The sequence below is a fragment of the Lycorma delicatula genome, chromosome 13, assembly GCF_047948215.1.
Source record: "Lycorma delicatula isolate Av1 chromosome 13, ASM4794821v1, whole genome shotgun sequence".
NCBI lineage: Eukaryota > Metazoa > Arthropoda > Insecta > Hemiptera > Fulgoridae > Lycorma > Lycorma delicatula.
The window spans coordinates 48940103-48963730 of record NC_134467.1 but is presented as its reverse complement, the minus strand read 5'-3'; the positions used below and the strand labels follow the sequence as shown (position 1 = coordinate 48963730).

The 23628-nt window shown below is 32.3% G+C and overlaps 1 protein-coding gene and 1 long non-coding RNA gene across 4 annotated transcripts in view; one reads left to right on the top strand and one right to left on the bottom strand.

Moving 5' to 3' along the window:
* Positions 1 to 1064, top strand: part of LOC142334103 (uncharacterized) — a 32167-nt gene extending 31103 nt beyond the window's left edge. The window contains exon 3 of the long non-coding RNA XR_012758768.1: positions 671 to 1064. This is a non-coding gene — a long non-coding RNA (uncharacterized LOC142334103). The remainder of the gene's footprint in view (positions 1 to 670) is intronic.
* On the bottom strand, positions 93 to 23085 carry LOC142334100 (uncharacterized). Of its 3 annotated transcripts, none has more exons than XM_075381796.1 (4): positions 22995 to 23085; positions 21295 to 21447; positions 20356 to 20505; positions 93 to 269 (listed from the first exon to the last, which is right to left on the bottom strand). In XM_075381796.1, exons 2-4 carry the CDS (start codon positions 21442 to 21444, stop codon positions 258 to 260), a joined length of 312 nt encoding a protein of 103 aa, XP_075237911.1. In that variant the 5' UTR covers positions 21445 to 21447; positions 22995 to 23085; the 3' UTR covers positions 93 to 257. The 3 variants fall into 3 exon arrangements, with proteins under 3 accessions (XP_075237911.1, XP_075237910.1, XP_075237909.1); XM_075381795.1 differs by lacking the exons at positions 93 to 269; positions 22995 to 23085 and adding exons at positions 1103 to 2556; positions 22764 to 22984; XM_075381794.1 differs by lacking the exon at positions 93 to 269 and adding an exon at positions 2409 to 2556.
* Between the last annotated feature and the right edge of the window lie 543 nt (positions 23086 to 23628).

Genomic DNA, 23628 nt, shown 5'->3' with positions numbered 1-23628 from the left:
TTTCTTTGCCACGTACTTATGTACCTATTGTAATCATACTGTAGGTTGAGCACATCTCTACCAGTGATATTTAAATATCAATAAACATGAAAGATAAAAAGCAAAACTATCTTTATTACTATGTATTCATTGTATAATTTCACTGAGCCAGATGTTAAAGCACCTGCTGCTGCTGCTAATTAATTACCATTGTTAATCAACTTGAAGAAGTTAAACAACTTACAAAGATGTGTAATTTACCTCTGCCTTTTCAGTACTCATTTTTCTTTCTAGAAACAAAAAATTAAATTTGGTTAAAACTTAATATTAGGGAAAAGACTTGAAAAATGTAATTTAATTATGAAAAATTCACACATGTAATGATTCACAAGAGAAAAACCGGAAACTGCTACTTAAATCTGAAACAAAGCATTAAGAAACATCAAAAAATGCTTTATAACTTTTTGTCATTAGGTTAATATGTACAAAAAATTATGTCAATTAGAGGTGTGAAATATTAATATTGTTCTTTTCAGGCCTGGACAGGTCTTACCTGTTGTAAGAGTTACGAACAGTAAATTGATAGAAATGGTAACACTAAAAATGATTTTTACCATATTAGTTAATATTATTGAAAATAAATTTAAATCTTATGGTAACGTTAACAAAAATATCTTTTTATTTATTACAGATATCTTGTCAGCAGGTAGTAATATCACAGGCTAGTAAGGCGTTGAATTTATCTAGTTCAACAATTGAATTTTCTGGTTCTGCTGAAGAAGTCGAGAGAGAATGTCTGCTGTTAGTTGCAAGTATGATTATTTTTTTATTAATTTATCAATACTCTTTCAGTCAATAAGATTAATATCTTCTCTTATGTGATTAATTTGGTTAAAGCCATTAATATGTATTTTTCTTGTATAATTTTTTTTTCTAAAATAAAAATTAAAATGTTAGTATTATTTAAAAAACAAACAATATTTTTGTAAATGTTTTATAATAATACCAGAAAATTCTACAAAAATTGATTTAAGTTAATAAATAAAAACAGATTTTTAGAAAACACTTTATTAAAAATGTTATGAGATTACATTTATTTGGATAATTTATTTTTTATCTGATGTATTTTCATTATGTAATTAATTTTACTTATAATGAGTTTGAAGAGAATAAGGAACCGACTCCTTGTTTATCAAATAGTCTTCAGTTTCCAGCAAGGTAATTTTTTCACTTAAGAGCTCATCATTCTTACTTATAACCGATTGCAAAATAATAAAAATAAAAGGTGATTTAACAAAAAAATTAATTTAAAGACACATCAAATTATCAGTTACCATATTTGTTCACAGATTACAACTTAAATGACCCGACTGAACATTAACAAACAATAATATGGTTTTGGTCCTTATAATATGTGAAATGCAATATTTGACTTGTATTTTTTAGTATTTATTCTATGCAACACATTTACTTTAACTTAATTGTCTATTGTAAAATTTTAAAGTTACATTTTTAATTTAACCTTAGAGGTATTAATTTTTGGGCCTTGATCTAAGACTAATAATATTGGGGTGAATAATTAAACTTGAAAAATTATTCATGTACTTCTGTTTAATTCACTTATTATTTAATTCATACATAATGATTGACTGTTCACAAAAGAAAAACAGAAAACGCTACTTATATCTGAAAAAAAAAATTAACTTGCACTCACTTTACCGCAAACTATTGTATGACTATTAACAATATAGAAAATAAATATATTCATTATTTTTTAATACGACGGTGAATCAAATATAAACCAGAATTTTTGTTTTATAATTGGATAATAAAAATATACGCACAATATTATTTTTCTACATAATTTCCTCTTTCGAAAACACATTTTTCCCAGCACAAAGGTAACATTTAAGCCCACTATCGTAAAATGAAGGTGAGCATGATGTCAACTAATTGCTCACAAACACTTCAACAGCAGCATCCTCTTCAAATTTCTGTCCTCCAAGTGCTACTTTTAGTGGTCCAAACAAATGATAATCGCTGGACGATAAGTCCAGACTGTATGGAGAATGCTCCAATGTAGTCCAGAATAAAGATGCAATTTTCTCTTGACCTCTGCAGCTTTTCTTCCCACTATACAATGAGCTGCAGAACACTTTACATAATACACATATACTACACCAAGAACACTACATAAATTACAACATACACACTTACACAATTACACAACAACAACCTATACTTATATTTCTTACATCTACACTCGGTGGTGTTGCGACATCTTATGAAACGCAACCGTAACCCAAGGTGGGAACAAATCGTGCCGATGGGTGAATGACTCTACGTAGTGAGTCTCGAACGATGTCCACTGGGCACCAGGGAACCTAGTTGTATTTAGCTCTAGCTCCAGTACGCATGCGCTCTGCTGGAGTGGTCCATTTTTCGCCGGTACTCGTGGGACCAAAATTTCAGTTCCAATAACAAACACAATGATGGTTGGTGGTCCATCTGAAAAAACCACCAAATCTAGTCTTGTGAAGAGACCTCGGTCAGCTTTGTCTGATGAGGATAAAAGTCCTACCAAAGAGAACCGCAAATTATTAGAACTGAATTCTAAAAATTAGATTATTATTATTATTATTATTACATTTGTTGTTGTCAGAAATAGTCAGGAAGGTGACTCCCTTCAAAAGGTTTCACCTTTCTTAATAAACAAAACCAAAACAGGTGCAAGTGGCTCCCCGAAGAATATCAGGAAATTACGTGACGGATCGATTGTGATTGAAACATTCAATGATGAACAGAGTCGATCTATCTTACATCTCCGTAAAATGGGTGGTATAAATATAAGTGCAGAAAGCCACAAAACATTAAATACGAGCCGGGGTGTAATTTTTTGTCGAGACCTCTTAGATATAGATATCTCTGAAATAGTTGATGAGCTTTGCCACCAAGATGTTGTTGAAGTGAAACGTATAATGAAACGACAGAACGGAACAGAAGAACCGACACTGTCTCTTATACTAACATTCAATCTTCCTGTTCCACCAGAGAAGATTAAAGTAGGTTACCTCTCGGTTCGGGTACGACCATTCATACCCAACCCACGGCGATGTTTCAGATGCCAAGGTTTTGGTCACACTACAACATCTTGCATGAAAACTGAGATCTGTGCTCGACGTGCTAAAGGTCACAATGACACTAACTGCGAAGAAAGTGAAAAATGTGCAAACTGGAGTGGTCCACATACAGCCCGCTCCCGAGATTGCCCAACTTTTAAAGAAGAAAAGGCAATTCTCAAAATCTGTACGGAGCAAAAACTATCTTTCCCGGCTGCACACAGAGAATATAAAAAGATAAACAATTCACGGAACCTGGTTAAACCAGATGTATCTTTTGCCACCGTTACATCTAAACAAATTCCTACAAATGTTAATAATCAGCAGTGTGGATCCTGCAATGAGCTTAAAAAACTTGTTCAGATGCTTTCTGAACAAGTAGCTTCACTTACAGCCACTATCTCAGAGCTGACAAAAATGAATAAAAAGTCCTCCATCGCAGTTAGTGAATCCAACAGTGTGATACATACAAATGTCCCTGTTCCCAAAGTCGTACCGGCACGAGTAGCGACTATTACAGCTGGCAGTAAGCCACCTAATAAGCTCCCCGTAAAGGGAACCCACATAACCACCCCCTCTGGGATGTCAACTGCAGCATCCCATTCAAATAAATCTCCTCCACCATCACCTCATATACTGGAGGATATGGTTGAAGAACCACCCGACCCTAGGGCATCAGAGTTCTTTAAAATAAAAAATACAAAAAATAAAAACCAGATCACGTACAGCTAATTTTTATATAATTTCCAAAATTTAATTATTTAATTTTTTTTTATTTATTTTTTCTACGCTTATGAACATTATTCTGTGGAATGTTAGAGGTATTCGGTCCCGCATTGAAGATATTAGAGTACTGGCGCATGCACATGATCCACTAATCATGTGTTTTCAAGAAACTCACCTTCTACAAAATGACCCAATTACACTCAGAGGATAGTTCTGTGAGAGATACGATTGCCTAGTAGACAGTAGGGAGAGTGGTGGAGTGGCTATCTTCATGAAGAATGGGGTGTCGGCTACAAGAATTCAACTAACCACTATCATTCCTGCTATTGCAGTAAAGCTCTCTATCCCCTTCAAATTGCATATCTGCAATCTGTATCTCTCACTGAACACTGAGTTCAGTGCTCTAGATGTCTCAAATCTCCTCACGCAAATACCATCTCCACTGTTAATAGTAGGAGATTTCAATGCCCATCATATTTCCTGGGGCTCAATCTTCTGCTCCACTCGAGGAAATATGATAAACAGAGTGAGACAAGACTTTGACCTTTGTCTACTGAATAATGGATCACACACATTCATGTCCTTATCATCTGGTACTGTATCTAACATTGATCTCTCCATATGCTCACCGAATTTACTCCCACATTTTAATTGGTCTGTTTGTGATGACTTTCACGGTAGTGAAAGACCAATTATTATTGGTTTCGATGTAGATTGCGAGATTAAAAGAAGGCCACGGAGATGGATTGTTGAAAAGGCGGATTGGAATGGATACCATAAAGCATTCCAATCGCAGTATGACGATGATGCGAACATCCTTGACCAATATTCCTCTTTTACGTCCATGATACTTGAGAATGCCAACAGATGTATTCCACAAACATCGGGTAATCCTAGACGTCCTTTCGTTCCATGGTGGAACGATGATTGCAAATATGCTATTAGGAATCGACGGCAGGCACTACGCAAATTTAATCATAGGCCTACAGCTGAACATCTAAATTTATACCGCAGGGCTAGAGCAGTGTGCCGTCGGGTATTCTTGAATTCTAAGAGGAATTCATGGACGAAATACGTGAGCACTATCTCACGCACTACTCCCACGTCTACTGTGTGGAAAAAAATTCGTGCAATTTTCAGATCACCGAAACAATCTATTCTCGATCTTATTGTTGAAGGAGAACTCCTTTCATCACCTTCAGCAGTGGCAAATAGTCGAGCAAAATCTTTCCGCTCGGTGTCTCTCACCTCATCGTATAATAACGATTTTCAAAGGTACAAGATACAGATAGAAGTATTATCGTTAAACATTGGTGATTTGGTTGGTGAATTAAACACCCCATTCGTATTTAAGGAATTGTTACATGCACTTAAAAACTCACAGGACACTTCCCCTGGACCGGACAACATTCGCCTTTCCATGCTTTCACACCTTCCTAATTCGGCACTACAACAACTTTTGAATATTTTCAACGGTTTATTTTCCAAACAAGTCTTCCCACCCGGCTGGTCAGAAGCATTTATTATACCAGTACTAAAACCTGATAAAGACCAAACCAATCCCTCAAGCTACCGCCCTATTTCATTAACAAGCGTTTTGTGTAAAATAATGGAGAGAATGGTAAACTGCAGGCTTACATGGTACTTGGAGAAACATGGCTTTCTATCTCCAGAATAGTGTGGTTTCCGACAAGGACGATCTTCCATTGACCATCTAGTGTCACTACAAACAGCCATACAAAACGCTTTCCTCAATCACCAGCATCTCGTTGCTATCTTCTTCGATATAAAAAAGGCATATGACACAGCCTGGCGACGTGGTATTCTTAACACTCTCAAAGAATGGGGAATCAAGGGCAATATGCTTGCTTTTATCCGGGGATTCTTAAATCACCGAACAGCTCGTGTTCGTGTTGACGATTCGCTCTCAGGTAGTGTCATCTTGGAGAATGGAGTGCCTCAAGGTAGTGTATTAAGTGCCACCTTATTTTCTGCAGCCATAAACAGTATTACCCAAATGTGTGCAGGCTCCTATCTCATGTTCTCTATTTGCTGATGATTTTGGAATATAATTCCAAAGGAATAATATTCCTAAGGAATATAATTATATTCCTTAGGTTTTTTAAACTTTAAAATTTATTTAAATGAATAAAATTATTTTTAATAAAATCCTATTTAATTTAATTAAAAGTTGATTTTAATTAAATTCTTATGAAATAAGTATTTAATTAAAATTAAAAATGATTTTTATTAAATATCTTATTGATGCATTTAATTAAATAATTTACTTTAGATGATTATCTTTACAAAAACTATTTTACATTAAAATAAAAATCTATATTATATTAAAATCTTAATTTAAATATAAGAGGTTATCTATTATATAATAATTATTTTAATTTATATAACACTTATGAATTAAAATATTATACTTAATAAGATTAAATATTAAAGGGAGAAATAGATATATTTAAATAAATATATTACCATATATAATATATATATTATAATATAACTATCTTTTTTCTTTTTTGTAACATAATAATTAATCAATTGAATGATATAATATAAATATCTTATTATAACGAAAAAATTTTTGTTGAAAAATTAAACTCAAAAATCAAAAATTGCAAAAATTTGCAAAATAAATGCAAAAAAAAAAAAAAAAAACAAATAAGCAAATAATGTACCGTATAAAAAAAAATGATATATAAAAAAAAAAAAGGATAAAAACAATTGATTTTTATACTCAAACAAGATGCCTGATTAAAGGATTACTTTGATGAAGTAAATTAAGTGAAACCTCACTCATGCTAAATTGTAAAATCCAGAATTAAACTGAAACTGAGGAAATCAAAATTCTTAATGCATCACACATCCTTTTACAAAAAGATAAGCTAAACTAAGCTTATGGGTTCATACCCCATCGATGAATAAATTCTCTTTTTAATTAAAATAAATTTATCAAAAACAATATTTATCACAACAATAACCGTAAGAATTATCATAACAATATCCTCCAACAGAATAATATTCTCATGAATATCTATAGAAATCAATTTAATTTCTTTTCTACCCCTTTTAAAAAAAAAGAAATAAAATAAATGAACAATCTATAAAATATTTAATTATTCAAAGAATATCCTCATCAATTATAATAACCTCAATAATTATTAATGCTATCATTAACTGCCCCATTAATGAAAGAATTTTAATAATAATGAGAATTTTAATAAAAATAAGTATAATCCCATTTCACCTATGAGTACCAAGAATTATGCAAATAATAAGATGAGAAATATGTATAATAATGATAACTATACAAAAAATCATTCCCACAATTATTGCAACCCAAATAACCAGAATTAAACTAATAATAATATCAATAATTATGGCACCAATCTCAGGAATAAAACAAACATCACTAAAAAAATTAATAGCATACTCATCAATCTCAAATTCACCAGTAATAATCTTTTCATTAATAATTTCAAAACAACAATTTATTCTTCTATTAATTATATACACCATAATCAACTTAACTATAATAAACACGTTCAAAAAAAATAATATCAATTTTTTAAACCAAATCAATACTCAAACAAATTTAACAAAAACATCCCTAATAATTTCATCACTATCAATAAGAGGTATACCTCCAACTACAGGATTTTTAATAAAATGAATAATTATAAAATCAACAATTTGTATAGCACCAACAATTCCATTAATTATACTAATTTCATCAATTATATCAACATCTACATTATTTAACATCGAGTTAAATACATCATCTTTGACTGATTCTTTTATTTGAGAAATTTTAAATTTATAAAATTCATTATTTTAAAAAATCATTTAAACAAAAAAAAAATCAAGTAAAAAAACACTACTTTTTACATAACATTTCTAAAATCTAAACATACTGTAAAATATCGTTCATTGCAATCTGCAATTAGGCCTGTGCCTCACTGTGAAATTATTCAATTTCCTGAGCCACCTGTGAATGTATATTTTGAAAGCAGCGATGAAGAATCAGGCAGTACTGAAGAAGACAACAATGATTTTGATTTTGAATTACCTTCCGATACCGCATCTTATATCACAAGGTAAATTAAACGACTCTGTTAGGGACTTAAACTTATCAAAAAATCAAGCTGAATTGTTAGGATCAAGACTGCAAGGTTGGAATCTACTTCAAAAAAATACTAATATTTCGGGTTTTCGAAACTGACAAAAAGAATTGTTTTAATAGTTTATTGATGAAATTAATTCAGTTTACTGGATAAACATTGATGAGCTTATGTCACACTGAGGACAAGTTCATAAACCTGAGGACTGGCGCCTTTTCATAGATTCATCCAAGTACAGTTTAAGAGCGGTTCTACTACACAACGGTAATAAATATCCTTCGATACCAATCGCTTATGGTATTAATTTGAAAGACATACAATGTGATGAAAGATGTTCTTGAAAAAATAAATTATAAAAAAACATAATTGAAACATATGTGGTGATTTGAAAGTTACAGCTATTTTGTTAGGCATGCAGTTAGGCTATACTAGGTACATGTGTTTTCTTTGCGAACGGGACAGCCCAGCTGGGGATAAACATTGTTACCAAAGAGTGGAACAAATGAGACCACTTAACTCCAAATGGAAAATATATTATTCAAGAGCCGTCGGTTGAACCAAAAAAAAATATTTTTACCCCCTCACCAGGCAGCCAGAAATTTCTTCTGCTTTGCTAAACCACCTGTCGTCTTAACTTTGAAGGGAAAAGTGTTGTACATCTTTTGTGATAATTCTACATCACAAAATAAAACAATGTACTTTTTAAGAAGCATTGTACGAGTAAATCTCTAAAAAAGTGTTAAAACGTGTATTAAAGAAATTATTTTGTATTTCCCAGTGCAAGGCCGAAGCTTCCTCCCTGCTGTAGAGTTTTTGGATGGAAAATACACAATAAAAATATTTAAAAAAACAGCTTTCATGATCTTAATTTTTCTTTTGATTTCTTATACATCAATTTAAAAGTAAAGGCTAGATAAGGCTCATCAATCTTTTACTCGTTTCAGTTTTACAATTGTTTCGTCTTTTTCTACTCTTTATTATAACCAAACAGTGCAAAAAAGGAGTATGCTAAAGCCAGAACCGTGTATGCATCAGCTATTAAAAAAGCCAAGACCAAATGTTGGAAGGAACTACACGAGGACATTGACAGAGATCTGTGGGGGAAAGGCTACCGGTTGGTATCAGAAAGATTAGGTTGACAGTTTACTGGTGATCGTGAAGGATAAGGTATGTGAATACGTCAGGAAGCTCTTTCTGAAACAAACAGAGCCTTTCAGAGAAGAAATACTAGCTGACATTATACCGCTGTTTACCATGCAGGAGCTTAAGACTGCAGGTAAAAAAATGAAGCTGCATAAGAGTACGGGTCCGGCTGGCATTTCGGTTGAAGTCGTCCGGATCCTGGTAGAGGAAGCTCCAGTTACTATTCTAGACGTAATGAATAAAATGACAAAGGGTGATTTTATCCCTACTTCTTGGAAGACATCACAACTGGTCTTAATACAGAAACCTGGGGCGCCGGAGAGCGCAGTACCATATAGACCGATCTGTTTAGTTAAAAATCTTTGCAAGTTATTAGAGCGAATGTTAGAGGCCAGGCTGAGGAATTACATTGAAGAGAGAGGTGCCCTTAGTCAATGGCAATTTGGTTTCCGGTCGAGGAGATCAGCGATTGATGCTGTAAAAGAGGTGATGAAAACTGTCGATAATGCGATGAAAGGTACTCTGTGTACGTGTCAAATCCCAGTAGTCATATTGGTAGATGGCCACAATATATTATATTCTCTCAGTTGGAAGGCTATATTCAAGGTGTTGAAAAAAAGTCAATGTCCCTGCATACCTGAGAAAACTGATTCAAATATATCTGCAGGAAATTTGCTGTATGGTGTACCGGTATGGTACAGATCTCTGAGGTATGATCATAACAGACCACAGCTGGAGGGAGTACAAAGGAGGATAGCTCAGAGAATTACATGTGCCTACTCCTCGGTGTTCACAGAGGCTTTTACTTGTGGTTGCCAGAGTGTTTCTGCTGCGGCAGTTGGCTGATTCACAGGTGAAGATAGATGATGATATGAGTAAAGAAGAGACATATCGTGAGGTATTAGACAAGTGGCAGATAGGGTGGACTGTTTCGTGTAAAAATAAATACACAAGACGATTAATATGTGAGATTGGACCGTGAATCGGGAGAGAATTTGGCGAGATAAATTACTACTGGCTTACACAGTTCCTAACCGGCCACAGCTCCTTCAGAGCGTACTTGTTTGCAAGACACAGAACAGATAGTACAGAGTGTCGGTACTGCAATGAAACAGAAACATCAGAATACATCATCTTTTCCTGTAGTAGATGGGAGAAGGAAAGATGTGAGTACACACCAGTAACAGGGCAAATTAATCCTGACAATGTGATGTGAAGCGACCGATTTGCAGCTGTGGCTAATTTTGTCTGTAGAGTGTTACAACAGAAAGAAAATGATGAGGCAAGAAGAGTTAGATGACAAGCGAGTTGAATATACAACAGAACCCTGGCAGCCGGGTCAGGTGTCGCAAGGGAGTGAAAGACAGCCCCTCATGCAGTTGCCGCTCGTTTGTGTTTACATGCATGGGTGGTAGATGAAGCGAGGGGACTCCAGTAGCCTCTGAGCAAGTTGCAAGTGAAACCAATGTCCAAAAGGAAGGTAAATAGCGATGTAGTGTGTGAATATTAGCTAAAGTGAGTACAGTTGGTAGAAGTCATTATATTATCTAGATTATTGATTAAACTATAGTTAATTAGAGCAAGCAGTGAACTAAAACAGCCCAAGAAGAAACAGTCAGAATAATGTAGCTGTCAGAAGCAGCGTCAAGAGCCAGAAGGTGAGGCGGTGAGGGACAGCCTTCAGTGGAGTCGCCATCTGTCCACGCTTGTGCAGGTGGGGGCAGCGATGAAGCTACAGGACTGCTAAGCCCCCCTATCTTGTCACCCCCGGTGTTGTGATATACTTAATTGCAAAACCGGCTCTGGGTGGAAAGGAACAGTGAAACCGGAGTTTTAGTCGGCGGTAGGGTGCAGGCATTCATAGGCTCTATAACATCTAGCCGAACCCATGTGAGTCCAACACTCCTCCACCACGTGGGGGTACATAAATGGTATTTCTCCACAACATCGATTAAAAAAAAAAAATATATATATATACTTAAATATATAAAAAAATGGTAGGCGACATTTAATTTAAATAGGCATACAATTTTTCAAATTCTAAAAAAAGTTCATAGCCATCAATAGTCAATAGTCATCAAGCCAATGGTTTTTTTAATGGACCCTTTTACTCACCTAGTACAATAGGAATGTGTGCACACCTTGCAGAGCTTGTTCAAGTAAGAACTGAGGCAAGCAACTTTGAATCTTCGTAATGACATTAAGCTAAAATACTACGTATCAGGTAAGAACTTTTGTATTGCACTACTGAGAGGTTTCCATTCTTAAAAGAGTAGCTTGCAGGACAGAATCATTTTTCAGTTACCATATATATTTGCGAATCATTTTTGACAATAAATATTATAATATTAAAATGTATCAAATAATATCAAAGTATCAAAATGTGTCAGAAGACATAAAATATACATCTCAACTCGCTGATGAGCATCCTGTTGAGTGTTTACGAACAGAATATCATCATACTGATCTAATAATTATGAGGCACTGGTCAATGAAATGGAATGTCAAATATCACATTGATTTTTAGATTGATATTATTTATATAAATACATATATATATTTAATATAATATGAACTTTGTAAACATTCATTTAGCGCAAAAATTTAAACAATAGTTTTTATGAATTTTAATAGTAAAAATTAAAGATAGAAACAGATATCAATTTGTGCATATGTAAACATAAAATTGCTTTGATAAGATATGTAGTACCTGCTCTGCCAGTATTTCAGAATATATTGATATAATAAAATTCAAGTTTTTCCCCCATCTCTTTATGGGGATTTGATTAAGATAAAATACTATTAGAAAGTATCTTAGCTATCAAAGTTGAATTAAATTATGTGAAGAAATCTACTTACAAGTTTTCAACAATGGCCTTTTTTTATGTTTTTAGCTTAACATTATTTTATAAATAAATATTACTTTTCCGTAAAATATTGCTAGAACAGCTATATTGAAAGGTGAAGTAAAATGATCATGTCAAATATAGGGTATTGGGTTTTTTTCTGTAAATTTGTACGTTTTAGGGTCAAAAAACACAATATATGTATGTATCGTACAACTTATTCTAAAGTCAAGGCGTTTTAAAAATTTTAATAAAAATACACAGGTTTTTTAATATATTTTTTTTTTTTGTATCGCATTCTGTGAAATAGACAATTATTTTTTAAAACATTATGTTTTTTAGTCAAGTAACCAGAGGCTGGTAAAGCCAATCACATCGTACATACAATAAGAGTGGCAGTAGCTGTATTTGTTGGGCTGCCATGCCATATACTGCCTGCACTTTTGATATTCACATGAAGATTACACACACACACACACACACACACACACACACACACCAAAAATCAAGTAGAGGTAAGAAAAATTCTAAAAATAATAAATTACATTTAACTCAATTTGAACCTTTAAACTCAAAATTTAACAGAATTCTTTCTTAGTGCTCACTTACATTGTAAGAAAGACATGTATACAAATTTCCTTAATTTCAAATTAATCTTCATCAGGTATTTTTAGAAGTTTTTTATAAATGACTCTCATGCTATTTTATAATTATACATATATTTGGATACAGTTTTTAATATTCTTTCACAATTACTTCTAATATACTCTTAACTTAATGAACATCTTAGTAACAATGTCTTAAACTTGTAGTTTTCATTTGTTATGTATTAATAATAGGAAGTCTAAAAAGTAATGAATGTTTTGCACACTATATAGTTTAATGTCCTAAATCTCAGGGTATATGAGTTGCAGTGAGTCAGGCCGAATGTTATTTGACAGCTGGCAGTTGAAGCTACTAGATGTGCAAAAAATGTTGCAATTCTTATACTTGGACGTAAGGTATTGTGCTATGAAAATCAGTGGATGTTCAGCAAAACTGATGAGATCTTACAATTTTATTTCGATAAAGATGCAAATGCTGCGCAGAACCGTGAAGAAACTTGTGCTGTTTATGGGCAAGATATGTCATCAAACACAACAGCCAAAAGATTGTTCAGTCGCTTTTGTTTTGGAAATTGTTATGTCCAAGATGCTCCTTGCAGTCGAAGACCAACAACAAAATCACAGAAAAAGTGAGTGATATTCTGGTAAAAGTCTAGCCATGCGAGCCTTCATGACATTGTCAGTGGCCTAACACCCATCACCAAACACTGTTAGTCCAATCAGAGAAAGCTGGTTACAAAAAGAAGCTTGACATTTGAGTACCACATGATCTGACTGAGAAAACTTTACTCAATTAAATTTCTATTTGTGAATCTCTACTGAAACGTAATAAAACTGAGCCATTTCTGAAGCCAGATGATCATCAGTGATGAAAAGTGGATCACCTAAGAACACAATGGTGAAAAAGATTGTGACTGAAGCAAGGAGAAACTCCATAGTCTGTGACAAAGCCCACACTGATGGCCAGGAAGATTATGTTGTGTTAGGTGTAACTGGAAGGCCATCGTGTCTCACAGTCTGGTGCTACCAAGCAGTATGATAGACTCAAACCTGTACTGTTGGCATTTAGTGTGACTGCACTTATCAATAAAAAAAAAAAACGGCCAGAATTAGTAAATAGAAAGGATGTCATACACCATACTGATAACCGCCAGAAAGCGACATCTTTAACAACCTATCAACAATTGCAAGAACTTGACTGGGAGATTTTGATGCGTCCATCATATAGCCTGGACCTACACCGGTAGCATAGCACTTGTTTCAGTCTCTGCAATAATTCCCTGAATGGTGTTAAATTAGTTTCAAAAAAGGCCTTTGAAAACCTTGTAACTCAATTTTAAGAACGGAAAACTTAGAAGTTCTATAGTGTAGGATTTATGGTGTTGACAGAAAAATGGAAGAAGGTTATCAAAAAATATGGTCCAGGTAGTCTCAAAATGTAATTTTTCAAAAACAATAAATGTATTCTACATTTTGGATTCCAAAGGCTCAGTACTTTTTAGACAACCGGAAATAAAGAAAATACGAATTATGTAATATGCAAGTTATTTCAAAGCTTTATTAACAGAATGTACATATATAACATAAATGGTTCCAAATGATCTTGTTTATAAACTAATTAGTTTAGAGTAGTATATACAATAATGTAAAAAGAAAAAACTAGCCACAAACTGCAAAGATCCTATAACAGAGACAATTTATACCACTTTGTAACCTAATTTGACTTTTCAGTAAAACTTTCTAGATAAAAATTACAAATGAAATTTTCTAACCCGTATGAATAGAGATGTCTTTTTAAACTATCCCTGTGACAAAATGTTTTCTTACAAAAATTACAAGTAAATTTCTTCTCACCATTATGAACAGAGAGATGTGTTTTTTAATTAGAGCTTTCATTAAAAGTTTTTTTTACAAAACTTTCTCATTTGTATTAGTAGAGATATGTGTTTTTAACTTACTGCGTCGAATAAAGGTTTTTTTAGAAAAATTATATTTTAAGTTTTTTTTTACAACATGAATAGATAAGTGTGACTATAATATACATCTCCGAGTGAAAGACTCCTGACAAAGAACACATGTGTGAATAGGAAGATGAAAAGATATAACATTCCTTTCTTTAACACGTTTTTCTGTAATTTGCAAGCACTTTTTTTAAAAGAAAAACTGTTAAAATCATCATATTCTTCATCGATGACATTATCACAAATGCAATTATATTTTAATTTATTGCAAACCACACAATTTGATGTCTGTAAACTACTTTCAGTAATTCTTTCCTCCACATCATCGATAATTTCTTCAATAAGATAAAAAAAAAAATTTAACTGTTAAGTTAAAAATCTATCGGAATTGACAAATCTACAAATTGAAAACTTTATACTTTAATATTAAATATCTTATGTTCATATTTAAGGAAGCACAATATATTTGTTTCAAAGTAGCAAAGATAGAAATTTCATTAGTACAAACAGTTAAAATATAAGGAACAAAATTTAACAATCCCCAAACTACATGCTACATAGCATACAAACTAAAACTGGTCTGACAACAGACAATTTTATAATGGCAAATAAAAAAAAAAATTACTGTAGTTTAGTTTTGTTAATATTAACTGAAAATAGAAACCTGGCAATAAGTGTAAATATTTTCCAAACTCATCCCCAGATAAAGTCATTACATTTGTTCTTAAAAAATCAAACAAGAGTAATAAGATCGGTTTATCATTTTTATTAGATTTTCATCCGCTGGAAGAACTGAATGAAATGAAAAATAAGAGAAAATAGGTTTAGTACTGGATGGGTGAATCAAGTTAATAATGAAAGAGTCATATACTGAAGATCCAAAATTATATTAATTGATCATGAAAATGGGGCGTGAAATGTTAGAAGTCAAAAAGGTTGGTAAGTTAGAAAACTAAAGAGGGAAATGGATAGGATAAATGTAGATGTAGTAGGAATTAGCGAGGTTCGATGGGAAGAGGAAAAACGACGTCTGGTCTGGTGATTTTAGAATAATTAACTCAGCTTCAAATAATGGGCAGGCAGATGTAGGTTTCGTAATGAACAAGAAGATAGGGAAGAGAGTAGAGTATTTCAAAATGCAAAGCGATAGAATCATTGTAATAAGGATAAAATCAAAACTTAAACCGACAACGATTGTTAATGTCTATATGCCCACAAGCGCCCATGATGATGATGTAGTGTATATGAAGAAAGGAAAAGGCAAGGAAGGAAATATAGTTGGTGAATACGGGCTGGGCAAAAGGAATGAAAGAGGGGACTGACTTATAGAGTTTTGCACAAAGTATAATTTAGTAATTGCCAACATTCAGTTTAAAAATCATAGTAGAAGAAAATACACATGGAAAAAGCCAGACGATACTGCAAGGTATCAGATAGAATCTATCATGGTTAAGCAAAGATTTAAAAATCAACTCGCTAACTGCAAAACTTACCCTGGAGCAGACATTGATAACGACCATAATTTAGTGATAATGAAATGTAGATTGGGGTTTAAAAGCCTGAAGAAAAGGTGTCAGATGAATCGGTGGAATTTAGAGAAGGTTGAGGAAGAGGAGGTAAAGAATTTTTGAAAAGGACATCGCAAGAGGTGTCAGTAAAAAATATAAGGCAGGAAATGTAGAATAATGGGTAAACTTGAATAGGAAATTCTTAAATCAGCAGAAGCTGAACTTAGGTGGAAAAAGAGAACTGGTAAAAATCCTTGGGTTTTAGACGATATATTGCAACTGATGGATGAACGTAGAAAATATAAGAATGCTAGTGATGAAGAAAGTAAAAGGAACTATCGACAATTAAGAAATACAACAAACAGTAAGTGCAAACTAGCGAAAGAAGAGTGGATTAAACAAACGTGTTCAGAAGTGGAAAGAGAAACGAACATGGTAAAATAGATGGAGCATACAGGAAAGTTAAGGAAAATTTTGGGGTACAAAAATTAAAATCCAATAATGTGTTAAACAAAGATGGTACACAGATTTATAATACGAAAGGTAAAGTCGATAGGCGAGTGGAATATCGAAGAGTTATACAGCGGAAAATGGTGTTATGGATTATACAAACTGGTGTGTAATATTTATGAAAAAGGGGAATTTCCGTCAGACTTCAAAAAAAGTGTTATAGTCATGATACCAAAGAAAGCAGGGGCAGATAAATGTGAAGAATACAGAACAATTAGTTTAACTAGTCATGCATCAAAAATCTTAATTAGAATTCTATACAGAAGAATTGAGAGGAGAGTGGAAGAAGTGTTAGGAGAAGACCAATTTGGTTTCAGGAAAAGTATAGAGACAAGGGAAGCAATTTTAGGATGAAAGAAGAAGAGGATGAAAGGGGAGAAACAATACTGAGATCTGAATTTAAGAAAGCATTAAAAGATTTGAATAGCACAAAGGCTACTGGAATAGGCTATTTACCTGTAGAATTACTGCGCAGTGCAGGTGAGGAAGCGATTGATAGATTATACAAACTGGTGTGTAATATTTATGCAAAAGGGGAAGTTCCGTCAGACTTCAAAAAAAGTGTTATAGTCATGATACCAAAGAAACCAGGAGCAGATAAATGTGAAGAATACAGAACAATTAGCTTAACTGGTTATGCACCAAAAATCTTAACAAGAATTCTGTACAGAAGAATCGAGAGGAGAGTGGAAGAAGTGTTAGAAGACCAGTTGGTTTCAGGAAAAGTATAGGGACAAGTGATGTAATTTTAGGCTTCAGATTACTAGTAGAAGAAGATTAAAGAAAAATAAACCAACATACTTGGAATTTATAGACCTAAAAAAGCCATTCGATAATGTAGACTGGAATAAAATGTTCTGCAATTTAAAAAATTAGGGTTCAAATACAGATAGAAGAATGACTGCTAACATTTACAGGAACCAAACAGCAACAATGATAATGGAAGACGGCACGGATGAAGTCCTATGCAAGAATTACCACAAGAAAATAAACAACAAAACGAAAGAAATGAAATGTAGTAGAAATAACGAAGATGGACCACTGAATGTGAAAATAGGAGGAGAAAAGATTATGGAGGTAGAAGAATTTTGTTATTTGGAAAGTAGAATTACAAAGATTGACAAAGCAGGAGCGACATAAAATGCCGAATAGCACAGGCGAAACGTGCCTTCAGTCAGAAATATAATTTGTTTACATTAAAAATTGATATAAATTACAGGAAAAGATTTTTTATAGTATACATTTGGAGTGTTGCTTTATATGGAAGTGAGAAAAAAGATTAGAAGCTTTTGAAATGGGGTGCTATAGGAGAATGTTAAAAATCAAATGGGTGGATAAAGTGACAAATGAAGAGGTGTTGCGGCAAATAGATGAAGAAAGAAGAATTTGGAAAAATATAGCTAAAAGAAGAGACAGACTTATAGGCCTCATATTAAGACAACCTGGAATAGTCGCTTTAATATTGGACGTACAGGTAGAAGGAAAAAATTGTGTAGGCAGACAACATTTGGAATATGTAAAACAAATTGTTAGGGATGTAGGATGTAGGGGGTATACTGAAATGAAACTACTAGCACTACAAAGGGAAACTTGGAGAGCTACATCAGACCAGTCAAGTGACTAAAGACAAAAAAAAAGTGAACATCACTTCGAGTTAATTGTGGATTTGTTGTAGTATCAAAGCTACAGTTCATTGTGTCAAGGTTTGGGAAAAACTCTTGCACAATTTTGGCCAGACAATGTGATAAAACACATCTGTAAATGTGTGATAAAATGTGATAAAACGCATCATAAAATGCATCTTAGCATGTAATTTAACACCTGAGATCCAAATTCAATACCACATCATTTAGAAAAAATTAGTAGATTATGAAGTTACTTATTTTTCTTCAACAATCAATATTGATCAAATTTCGAGTAATGATGAAAGGATCTCTTTATAAATAAATTATATAAATTTCTTTGCTAAGATCTCTAAAATTGGTTAAGAGGGCAAATCAATCACTACGTTGATTGCGTTTTAAAGAAGGAGAGAGAATTTTTTTCACCCTTACAACTCGCACAAAGAACTCACGCATTTTTTCACAGCTATTTTAGTGACAAAATTTTGAGTAACATGATTAGCATCTTTGTAGACAAAATATTCAGAAGTTATCACATTCTTTAAATTAAATTCATTGCTACCATCTAACTTGAAAATATACCATTCTAAAGCGCGAGCTCTAACAGGAAGTTCATAATCCAGTGTATTCGAAAAGTATCTACACACCTACATAAAAATGATTATAGGTTGAGGGATTTTATTCTGTGTTAATATGAATAATGTTTTCTACAAAGGTTTGTAATTCTGTATTGAATGCAGTTAGCTTCCATGACCCGATCAGGATGTTGTGACAAGAATATGTGTCAACTAAAGAAGATACGACTCTTTCTTGTCACTGTTTGTTCATTGTATTTAAATGATTGAGGCTGTCTTTCCATGTGCACACTGAACAGTGAATATTTCTCATTTAATACATCTTCATAAGCATAATGGGTATATACAGACAATGAAAGATTAGTATTTTATTAGATTTCCAGGTACACTGGTTCCTAATCGATATGGCGTAAGAACACTAATCGAACACTTTGGGGAGATTGGATCAGTAAAGAAATATGAGTGAAGTGGTAGACCATAAGTACTCGATGAAGACGTATCGACTACTATGTGATGTAGTCTTAACAAATCCGTGCAAAAGTTAGCTTAACAGAAAAACAGCTGCAACAAGGCAATTTATAATAAGCTCAGTCTTGTCCCATATAAAGCGATTCAAAGGTTATTGGCCAGAGACTGTGCAAAGAGAATTCAATACTGGGAATGGTTTCAACAGTTTCTAGTGGATGTTTGTGAGCTGCCAACTATTTAAGCACAAATTTAATTTATACTACCATTTAAATATGAATTCAATTCTCTGTGAAAAGAAACTCTAAGAAATTAACCTTGTTTTGAGAAAGCTGATACTTTGCTAAAAAATAGTAGCATTTCAATATATTCTACTAATTTTCAGATTTATATCATGCAATAGTCATATTTCTATTGAATAATCATTTTATTATAATTACAGATTATAATTTAATACACATGAAAAAAAGATTCCAATCCATGAGTACTGAAAAACCCTAGAGAAATGGCATAAAACGACATTAAAAAATCCCAAGGAACCCTCAGAAAACTCATAAATACCATACTAAAAACTATACAAGAAGTACAGATTTTGGAATAGTAGGCTCATGGCTGTTACCAAAGACCAATAGGAATGGTATTAAGAAGTACAATATTTCTTACGTTTATTGATTTTATGGATGTTGCACAGCAATAATGCAACATGCTGTCTGTTGGGAGGTAAACAAACAATTTTTTCTGGCTGTGCCACATTTACAGTATCATAAGAGACACAATGAAGTAGTTTCTCTGAGGACAATAATGTTCTTTATAAAACTGGTTTCTGTGAAAAGATTATAAATTTACTTGCAAGAATATATCAGCTGCATTTCAGTAGGTTTGTTATGTGATGAGAAACAGCATATTTTGACACTATAAAGATAGAAACAAGAAACCTCATATAAAATCTCACTCGGAATGGTTATTCTTTATCAAAAGCCACGAGTTTTCGTAGCTTTTGGAGTGACGTGTGACTTCTCAATCCTACAAATACTGTTTTATCATTTCACATACACTTTGGTATCACTTTTTTTAAGCTTTTAATCAAAATAACTAATTATTAGATATTATTTAGAATGCTAAATATTAGGTAAACCATCAAATAGTAAATGAAAATATCTTACTTGTCTAGATGTTGTCAGTTTATCATCTATCATAGCAACAGGAGCAATCAAATGTACTGTTCGCTCTGTTTCATGCTTGATTTCTTGTTTAATACTGGAAGATAATGGATCTTCATCAAAAAATGAACTATCAGTTTGTGCATCCATACTCTGCAGCAAAATATAAAGTAATAATAATAATAATAATTTATTATCTTTATATAATTAACATCTATTAATAATATATCTATTTTTCTTACAATTATAAAATAAATTGATTTTCATAGAAATAACTCATCCGTGTGAGTACATCTACAATAATATTCAACTGGAATTTGCAGTATATAATCACACATGATAGTGCAAGAAAAGGGAAATATTGGAGGCATTGGCATTAAATTAATAGATCAATAGAAAAATGTTTGCACAATCTAAATTGTTTGGTAAAAGATACAGGTTGCTGGTGCAAATATAAAGAAGCACATCAACCTTGTTTGGAAACAAAAATTGCAGTGACATAGAATAAGGATTATTGAAACCTATAACAAAGTTTCTTGTAACTGAACATGCTTCATAAAGGCAAGGATAGCTTTGTACTCTTTTAAACATTTATATAAACAATGTTAAATGTGGGTATAAAATGAATTAGTCACCTTTGTTTAAGGCATGAGGCATCTGCTCACTGTATTTTATTTGTTACGTATTGTTGTACAAAATTTATCTACCATAGTATGTTAGATGCAATTTGTTAAACAACGCTATTTAACCCCCTATACTCCACTAATAAATGTTTTTTACACTATAAATGAAAATATCTCTTGTTAGACATGAATGCTCAATAATATGTGGGCTAAAAACAGTAAATAAAAATATCTTTACGAACAGAAAAATTGAAAAGTCTTACAATAACTAGCTTTTATGTTTTTCACTTAAGCCAAAATAAAGAAGAAAATAGGTTACTTGTTTAAAAATTGTCAATTTATCATCATCAGTCTTGGCAAGATGTACAAACAAATATTCTTGTTGCCCAGTTTCATGCATGTCTTCTTTTTTAATGGGCAAGGATAATGGATTTTCTTCCAAAACTGAATCGTTAGTTTGTGCATCCATACTCTGCAAAAAAAATATAAATATATATTAATATCCTACTACAAAAGTGTGACTTAAAATAAGCATGTTAAATGAAATATTACTGAAACATAACATCTGATGAAGTTAAGAGCTTGGAACTACATATATTGTTAAAGATAATTTAAGATATGTTATGTGTAAAACTGGGTTTTAAAGCACTAAAATGCATCAGTTATGTATGGAAATGATTTGCTATACATATAATTTATATTTATAACTAAGACAACATGAAAACCAGAGTTTTATGGTATAACTGAATTTCTAAATCTCCAAAAAATCTTTATGAGTAGGCAATAACAGTAGAGGTGATGGTTTTTTATTACCTATATTGATACAATTTTTTGCAAAAGAAAACCTAAATATAGACTATATGCTATGTATATAGACTATGATGCTAAATTAAACAAGGATTATTGCATGTTTTTAAAGTACTAGTGGAAGTCAATTCAGTTGTATTAAAAACAAAAATTTAATTTTTAGACAATCAAAAAATTGTCAGAAGAAAAACATAATTAATGAGTTAAGAAGCCAGTAACATAAAATAAGGATATATAACATGAACTATTAGAAGAATGCGAGTCAAAAGTGAGTGTCCTAACCTGACCCTAGTTATAACTTTGTCACATTAGACATGAAAACTTGTAAAACTGCAGACTCTCATATGCCATTATCAACCAAACCAACCATTAATAAACACATTACAGATTTTTTGCATGAAATATTCAGGAGCAGCATTCGATTAACTTAACATCTAAATTTATTACAGTGTTTCTGGTAAAGCCAGACTGCATTAATTTTCTGTGGTACAAAGAAGCCATTGTGTAAAAGTTAAAAATTTAACATAAAAATATGAGATTATCTCTTCTTATAGAAAGTTTATGAGAACCTTCTACAACTACCTTTTACATAATTGAACAATCACAAGTACATCAAATTTAATCAAAAATATAATTTATATGTAGGATATGATTTCAACTGAAAAAACACAAGCACATCGAAATCTGCCTATTTCCATAAATATGTTTAATGTTTTAATTATACTTGTTTGAGAATACTTCAAACTATTTCGCCTACAGAATAATTCTGAATATCTCTCTCTTGGTGTTCACGACTAATTTCCCGTTTGCTAAGCTCTGACTCCGTCCCGGGTGAGCTTCCGTAATTTCACAAAAAGTAACATAGCGATTTCTTACCTTCTGGGTATCCAAATATGATTAATTATTAAATCTGTTATTATACAGTTTACTATATTATATTTAGTTATATTAATGTACTTACGACACGTAAATAATACATACATCTTTCACTCTGTAAAAATAATTTTAATGACTACCAAACACCACACAGATCACAGAATAGATTTCATATATATATATATATATAACCGAGGGTGTAAACAGTGACAGCACATGGTAGGAATGCATATCAGTTATACTACTGTGCTATTGGGGTGTTCGTAATCATACACCACAGTCTACAATATCACTCGGACCCATTATTTCACAAAAAAATAACTAAACTTTTCTTACCTTCTTTTTTTCTAATATATTCAATATTAAATAGGTTACTACGTCTAGGTTACTAGGTTAATTACTACGTCATTTTTAGTTTTTGTTGTATCGCACCAATTCGATTTATCGATGTATGTAGATTATCGATGTAACTTTTGGAGCCAGTCAATAAAATCTGTTTTCAATTTTCACTTTTGTCTTTGTTATTTATGTTTTAATTAATAAATATTTTTCTACAATTTGAATACGCGTGTCTTTAATTTTGTTTGTTTTTACACGTTCAAACATATTTGAGTCAAACTATCGACATTAAATACATGAATAAAAGTTTAATTGAATAACACTTAATAATTTGAATAATATTTATTTTATACTGTTAAAAATGATTGAAATATTCGTCATATAAAACAAGTTCATAGAATATATTTTGAGTATGTTTTTTCCATTAATTCTTCGGATGACGATTTAATAGGCAGGAAGGTTACCGGCGGCTTGTGAAAGCATATATGAAAGCATATATAATTTTGTTTTGTTTATGAATATGAACAACAAAATTCACTGTTTGAAATATCCGTCTTCAAAAATCCGTGTATATAATTATACATTTAAACATATATTTTAATGTTTGTGTGGGGGGAAGATAGCATGATTT